The following is an 8705-nucleotide window of genomic DNA, read 5'->3' as shown; positions in this document are numbered from 1 at the left end:
CAAAGGTCGAGAAATGGGTATTAACTATAGATGTAATAATCATGATATGTAAATGTGCTGCTAAGTTTTTTAATTGATGTTGGCAAGTGTACCTAATTTGATCCAAGTAGACAGGAGTATGTGTTTTGAGTTAACTTTCTCATCACTAAAACTAAGCTATTCAATCATTCCCAGTATACTATAACTTAGTTTATTCTTCAAATTCGAAATGTTGTAATAATAAAAAATTATTTTTCAGATTTTCTTAATTTCATGAACTATTACTCTGGTTGTATAGTAGTTAATCATATTTTAAGAACACTGAATAGAATAACTAATTTTACTCAAATTCTAGGGCAGACCAGTGGACAAACAAGTAATTGAGAATGTCTTTCCACATATATTTGAAACAAATGTCTTTCAAAGGCTTAACCTATAAAGCTTATAAGTTATAAATGTATCCTCTTAGTAAGCTGGACTTGGGTTCACAGCCCTTGTCTTGATACAGACAACAATCAATAGACAAAAGAATGTACTAGTGAGACATCTAAAGCTGTTCTAATCAAGAGAAGTTCTTATTGCGGAGTTTAAACTGCTGTTTAACATCTTGTTAATGATATTATAGGTATAATATATATTAACTGCATCGGTATAAAACTGAGAAAACAAACACAGGAGTTACAAAGGATCACTAAACAGAAATGCAATGCATCAGACAGGCAATGTATGTTTACATAGAACTATCATCAGTGGCTATGTGGCTATAACCTAGATAGTGCTTTGTAGCACAAGTATTAATTAAATGTATATAATACAGATACTCTTGTGCTGTTAAATACTTGAATTTGAGGTTGTCCGGGTCGGATATGGATCATTGTGAACTATCTGTTTATGGCAATGTTGTCAACGACAGAATGATGGGCTGTAGAATTCAGTAAAGCATTACTGTTGAAGTTGTTTGTAGTAAAAGAACTGTAATTGTTAAAAATGTTGATCAATTGAAATGGTTCTGCAACAGGTTCAGTAACAGCATCCAGTTCAGATTTAATATATCTGGACCACGTCTCAATTTAATTTTATGTAAATTGGTTATCTACACAAAGTTAACAAAGTATGTGTTTTTAATTGCTAAGTTTTAGTGATTTTACAAGAGTTATTGCAGTTCCCCAGAGCATCCACGGCTGCACAAATTATCTGGGGATAAATAGTAGTAGAGGGGGTAAGATCTGTTTGGAAACAGCTGTTGGAAAATATAAACTGTGTATTAATTAAAGAATCGTGAACCTAGCCGGTTAATCTTGTCTTTTGTCTAATCTTGAACTGGTTTAGTGCTCCTCGAACCCTTGTTGGTGGCTAGACCGCAGCTATATTCAGCAGACATATTGCTGGATGATACAGCCTTTTTTAGTTATTTCATTAATTTTCGTACTTTTTAATGCATGATCTGTCTGGAATCTGAATAGATTTTGGTTTTAAATCAACGGAGAGAATTATATATCTAAACACGTAGATCTTTAATTTATAACCTGATTGCATCTTATGTTTACTTTCAATTCTCTTGTGCTTATTTCTACCTCTTATGTTTACTTTCAATTCTCTTGTGCTTATTTCTACCAGGGTTTTAATATATATTCTTAAACTTGTTACATGTTAATTCTCGCAGGAGAATCATAAATTTAGCAAATTCAGGAATAAGGATATGACGTATTTCGTCAATTACTATGATACATTGTTCGGTGATGTCATTGCAACTGGTGAGCGGGCAAAAGCCGCGAATAACTACTCTGCGGTGAATTTAGAGGAGGGTGAAGATATTCCAGATTTCGGAGAAGATGATGGGAATGAAGGCAGCGGTGACAGCGACGATAACAACTATGAAACACCACAACCACCTTCGAGGAATCTATTTCCCATAAACTCTTTTAGATCTGGTTCGAGCAGTGGCCAGAAAAGAAAGAAATCAGGAGCAGAGTTCGTTCGGGAAGGGCTTGATGGTTTAGTAGCAGCCATGTCTTGCAAGAGTACTGCTGGTAGTGCAGAAGACCGCAGCTTGGACGAAGTAATTGCCGTACTTGACGCCATACCGAAAGTTGATGCTGGCAGTGACTTGTATTTCTTTGCTCAGCGGTATATTCTGAACACTGGAAACATGACGCTTTTTTTAAAGGCGCGCAACAATGAACTCCGCTATGGACAATTGCAGTATAACTACAAGCACTTTAAAGGTTCAGGAGGTTCTTCTGATAGGCAGTGAAAACAAATTGGTTGTTATTTTATGTTGAGTTATTTGTCAAGTTTACTGCACTACAGTGCCATGTCAAGTTGAGTGTATTATTAGGGCCCGTGTGTTTCAAAAACAGTATTCAACTGTTTGTCGTGAATGGCCTTTGCAGGATGAGGATTTTCAAATCTGCTTTTTTAAAAGTAGTGTAGATTTATCATGTTTGTACTATTTCAAATGTGACCAATCTGTACCATGAATTGTTCTATTTGTGAAAGTAATAATTTTCTTCTGTGTTCATGTACGTTTGTTTATAAATACTAGCTTCAAAGTTTTCATCTTCATATTCAGCAGAAGCCATAAACTTGTTAGAAGCCATCAAGTGTAGCATCTCAAATGGATCCATATGGTTATAACCCTTTTGGTTATAATAATTCCGAAGGTCAGACTTCTAATACATTTGATCATTTTGCTTATAATATTGATGGTACGTCTTCTTTTAATACAAATGTAGAGCTTTCTTATATATTTAATCCTTTTCCTCAATCTTCGTACGAGAATAATTTTTGTATCCAGTCAAACCATGCATATCAATACGATTTTGAAATTCCGAATGAAACTGAGGAAGATGAGTCAAATTTGTTGGATTGGCAAACGGTTTGTCGTGCTGCTGCTTACACATTGGTGTATTATTATGAAAGTTTTGTACACAAAGAGCCATGTCATGATTCAATTAGAACGGGAGGTAAATTAATTGACGAAATAATGAAAGGGAATGAAATTCGTTGTTATCAAGATTTTCGTATGTCTAAAGATATTTTTATAAGTTTTTGTCGAATATTAGTAGATCGTTATGGGTTGGTTCCCACACAAGGCATGTCTGAATATGAGGAAGTAGGGATCTTCTTAATGACTGTTGCGCATGGGTGTGGGAATCGTTTAATGCAAGAAATGTGGAATCACTCTGGTGAGACTATTAGTCGACATTTTCATTCTGTTCTACAAGCTGTTTGCAGACTGGCAAGTGATTACATTAAATCGGCTTCAAATTATAATACGGGATGTGGTTATCATACACCTCAACATGAACGATATCATCCATATTTTGAAGTAAGTGTATATATTTATATCCAAATATTTTCATGACTTCTGTTGATAAAAATTAATATTATTTCAATATTAATCGCAGGATGCTATTGGAGCTATTGATGGTACTCATATTAAATGTCGAGTAAAAGAAACAGAGCGTACACCCTATTTTGGTCGAAAGGGATACGCCACTCAAAATATTCTAGCAATCTGTGATTTTAACTTGTGCTTTACTTTTGCTTGGGGGGGCTGGGAAGGGGGAGCACATGATAGTCGTATTTTAAATGAGGCTACAACTCAAGGGAATCTGAATTTTCCACATCCAAGTGGAAACAAATTCTATCTTGTAGATGCAGGTTATGCACACAAAAAAGGATACATGGCTCCGTATAAAGGTTCAAGCATTAGATATCATCTTGCAGATTTTCGTCGGGGTGATGGCAGTGAACGTGTACCACGAAATCCTAAAGAAAAATATAATCATCTTCATTCTTCTTGCAGAATGGTTATTGAGTGAACATTCGGGGTGTAGAAAGCTAGATTTGCTATTTTAGCAAATATGCCGATGTATAAGATAGATACGCAAACTGATATCGTTCTGTCCACGATGGCGATTCATAACTACATTAGAAAATCAAATTGTAGTGACAGCGCATTTCGCACGGCCGAAAGAGAAAGTTATATTCCTCCAGATTCTACTACAACAACTAATAGGAGTCGAGAATCCGAGATAGATGAAACTGACTATGACGGTAGGTGGATTGCGCTGCGTGATAGTATCGCTAATAGTATTCATAACAGAGCATAAATGTTGTAATATCTCGATCTTTTTATTTGAGCATTGTAATAAATAAATAAATAAATTTCATTCTAATAAAATTATATATTTCTATGCTCAAAAAATTATTACTAAATTTTTTAAAAAAATTTAACTTATAAGTTATTTTACCAAACACTCCACTTTACTTATAAATGAAACATCCAAACACTCAAATTAACTTATTTGTTAAAAAACACTTATTACATATATGTCACTTATCACACTTAAGTCATAAGTTACTTATTTTAAGATTTCCCAAACGGGTATATATATATATATATATATGTTTGTATATATCTGTACTATCTGCCTATGCTGTTGCTGTTCTGTGTTGCACGGTTAAAGAGAAGACAGACACGGCAGAAAAGGACAGGCACGTAATTCGAGAAAAGAATCTGTCCGGCGGCTGTAAAATAAAAAAAATAAAATAAATATAGGGGTGTAACGCATTCCGAGAATGCGTTACACACCTGTGGCGCATTCACGGAATGCGTTACACTCTTTAATGGCTTAAAAGGGTTGTAACGCATCACCGGAATGCGTTACAGGTCTTGTAACGCGTTCCTGTAATGCGTTACAGCCCGTCTGTTGATTTTAAAATTGATTTTCTGGGAGTTTCGTAACTCCGTTTTGGGCGTGCAATATACCGTTGGATTTGTTTTTCCGAGACGGATCTAATGGAGTGATCAATTTTAGTTTATATAAAAGTTTTGAACTGTTTATATTTCCATGAAGTGTTTTAAAGCTGTTTTTGACTGTTTTTAATTGCTTTTAAATGCTTCATGTGATACATAGAGATGTATAATGCTTAGACTAATGTGCTAGATGATATAACATGCCTACCTTGATGTTTATTCATGTTGATATATGTGATATATGCTTAGTTTATCATGCGATGATAGATTTAGGTGAACTTAAATGAACATAAGGCGTTTGTTAGACAACCTAGTATGGTGAAATTGTTTCATAACCTTAAGAATAATATTATGAATACAATCATGAGATTCTTGTGTTTGTGAAACACGTAATTGAATATGAATTTTCGATATGAGCGAAAGGATGATTCTGTCAACAACAGATTTCTATCTGTAAGAAAGGGTTATTAAGTGACGCCTCTTGACAATGCTCCACCCGATCTGGGAATCATCTGATTATTGATTATTGATTTGAAATATTTAATTTAAAAGGAAGAATCTCTTTATAATATGATTATGATTGTAACGTAATATAATCCCTCTAAAATTAAATAATATCAAGTAGTAATTGGCCAATGACACAACGGGCTTATGTCGGTCATAGCCTTCCAACATGATAGAAAAGTAGTTCTTATTTTTGAATCATTGTCGGTTCGTGCTACAGCCGAGGGCTTTGATTTCGAAATAAGAAATACTTGTCTATTATATAGAGATGTGTACATTGAATAAGAATCTAAAGGTCGGTACGTGCTACAGCCGTGGGCCTTTGGGGACTGATTCAATTGTACGGAATGTTGGGTTAGACTTGACTTAAAATATTGAGTTTGTCGTGCTACAGCCGAGACTAAATTATTCAAGAGGCTAAAGTTTGATTAGGGAATAACATGAGATGTAATTGACAAGAGTTGTCTGCCTATTGAACATTGCATGGCGGTTCGTGCTACAGCCGGGGTTGTGTAATGGAATGTAGGATCCCTATTCTCACTAGCATTATGAATGCTTAATTTTTCACGTAGGGGTTGAATAAATTAAGAAAACTAGTGGGAGCCACTTATGAATAAAGACCCGATTCATATAGTGTTTTGAAATGAAATCAAATATTTGCTAAGTGTTGTTATGTGTTTATCATTTATAGATTTACTTTGTACGTTATGTCTTCTGCACTATCACTTAGGAGCATACTAGATGCTCACAAATTGACTGGTCCTAATTATGCTGAATGGCTTCGAAACTTGAGAATTGTTCTCAGGATTGAGAAGCTGGAATACATGATTGACTCACCTAAGCCTACTGAACCTGCTAGTGATGCACATAATGATGAACATGTTGTGTATCGTAAGTGGATAGATGATGCAAATGTTGCTCAATGCATCATGCTAGCTTCCATGAACATTGAGCTACAGAAGCAACATGAGCATATGGATGCTCACACTATCCTCATGCATCTACAAGAGTTGTATGATGTGGTGGGGAGGACAGCTCGATATAAGATATCGAAGGAGCTGTTCGGTTGTAGGATGTCTGAGGGATCATCTGTGAATGACCATATACTTAAGATGATCAATTTGATTGAACGTCTTGGACAACTTGGTTTTGTCATGGATGGGGAGCTGAGCCAAGACCTGGTCTTGCAATCGCTTCCGAGTTCGTTCTCGCAGTTTGTTGTGAACTTTCACATGAATAAGTTGGATGTCAGCCTGCCTGAACTCCACAACATGTTGAAGACTGCGGAATCGAATTTTCCCCCTAAGAAGAGTTATGTTCTTCTAATTGGTGAAGGTTCCAATCCTAAGAAAAGGAAGAGGAACTCTTCCAAGAAGAAGAAAGTAGGTGAGAAAACGCCGGTTCCACCAAAAGCTGAAGACCCCGAGAGCAAATTGTTTGCTTTCACTGTAACAAGATGGGGCACTGGAAGAGGAACTGCAAGGTTTACCTTGCAGAATTGAAGAAGAAGAAGGGTAGTGAGACTACCGCTTCTGATTCAGGTATGTTCATGATAGAAGTGAATATGTCATTATATCAAATTTCTACTTGGGTATTAGATACCGCCTGTGGTTCTCATATCTGCAATTGTTGCAGGGACCAAGGAGAAGTAGGACTCTTGAAGAAGAGGAGGTGATTCTACTGATGGGAAATGGAGCAAGAGTTGCTGCTGAAGATGTAGAATCATTTCATTTACATATGCCTACGGGCAAGACTATTGTTTGAAATAATTGTTATTTTGTTCCCTCGATTGTGAGGAATATTATTCCCATGTTAGACTTGGCTGGATTTGCATTTATTATTGAGAATAATGAATGTTCTATTCTTAGAGATAATATTCTTTATGGACGTGGTACTTTAAATAATGGTCTGTATATATGTGACATAATTTACTTCAGATTGAACAAACTAATAAAAGAAAAGGGATGATGAAAATCTCACTTCATAGTGGCACTGCAGTCTCCATTTAGTAGACATGGAGAGAGGACTGCAAATTTGCTAGGAATGGTACACACAGATGTATGTGGACCAATGTCTAAGCAAGCCATGGGTGGATTTTCATACTTCATTACTTTCATAGATGATAGATCTAGATTCGGATATGTGTTTGATGAAACACAAGTCAGAGGCCTTTGAAAAGTTCAAAGAGTAATAAGTATGAAGTGGAGAAACAAACCAAACAAAGTATTATAATTCTTCAATCAGATCGAGGTGGTGAATACTTTAATGGAGTGTTTCTAGATTATCTCAAAGTAAATGGTATAGTCTCCCAGTGGACTCCTCCAGATTGGTATCTGAAAGGAGAAATCGAACTTTGTTAGACATAGTTCGGTCCATGATGAGCTATGCAAATCTTCCAGTATTCCTATGGGGTGATGCATTGGAAACCTCAGCATATTTACTGAATAAGGTGCTTTCCAAATCTGTTCCTCAAACTTTGTATGAGATATGGAAAGAAAGGAAACCGAGTCTTAAACACGTTAAGATTTGGGGATGTCCAGCTTATGTCAAGAAAGTTGACCCAGATAAGCTGGAATATCGATCTGTAAGATGTAGTTTTGTGGGATATCCTAAAGAGACTTTAGGGTATTACTTTTACACCGATCATCGGGTGTTTGTCTCCAGACATGCTACCTTCTTGGAAAAGGAGTTTATCCTTGAAGGAAACAGTGGGAGCAAAATTGAACTTGATGAAGTTCAAGATGCACAAACTACTACAGATCGAGTGGAAACACCTGTTCTGACTGAACAACCTTTTGTGGAACAGCCCATTCATAGATCAGGGAGAGTGTCTCCCCAACCTGAGAGGTATTATGGCTTTGTCATTGAGAATGACAATGAGTTGTCAATCATTGATGATGACGAACCTGTGACCTATAATGAGGCTATGAGTAGTGTTGACTCAGAGAAATGGCATAGTGCCATGAAATCCAGAATGGAATCTATGTATACGGTATACAAAAGATAGATTATAGCAGATGGCCAGGTGGAGACCTATAAGGCCATGCTTGTGGCAAAAGGATTCAAACAAAGGCAATGGATTGACTTTGATGAAACTTTTTACCTGTAGCCCTGTTAAAATCAGTTCGGATTTTGCTTGCGAATGCTGCTTACTACGACTATGAAATCTGGAAGATGGCCAGATGGTTTTCTTTCCAAGGGAAATGAAAACCTAGTGTGTAAGCTGCTGCGAACCATATGTGGTTTAAAGCAAGCTTCTCGAAAGATGGAACATTCGTTTTGATGAGACAATCAAAGAGTTTGATTTTATCAAAAACATAGATGAACCATGCGTCTACAAAAAGGTTAGTGGGAGCGCGATAACATTTCTTGTATTGTATTGAATTAGAGTTGACACACATAACAACATAGCAGACCCACTCACAAAGCTACTTTATGAAAGTCACTTTGATCGTCA

The 8705-nt window shown here is 36.2% G+C and overlaps 1 protein-coding gene across 1 annotated transcript; it reads left to right on the top strand.

The window, feature by feature from the left end:
* Positions 1–2596: 2596 nt before the first annotated feature.
* Positions 2597–4097, top strand: LOC141695858 (uncharacterized). The gene is given in 2 exon segments (XM_074500066.1): positions 2597–3310; positions 3390–4097. Coding segments are annotated over 2 exon segments (1422 nt in total).
* Positions 4098–8705: the final 4608 nt, after the last annotated feature.

Source organism: Apium graveolens, chromosome 11 (assembly GCF_009905375.1).
Source record: "Apium graveolens cultivar Ventura chromosome 11, ASM990537v1, whole genome shotgun sequence".
NCBI classification, from domain to species: Eukaryota; Viridiplantae; Streptophyta; class Magnoliopsida; order Apiales; family Apiaceae; genus Apium; species Apium graveolens.
The sequence above is the reverse complement of the archived record's forward strand: the minus strand, read 5'-3'. Positions and strand labels throughout refer to the sequence as shown.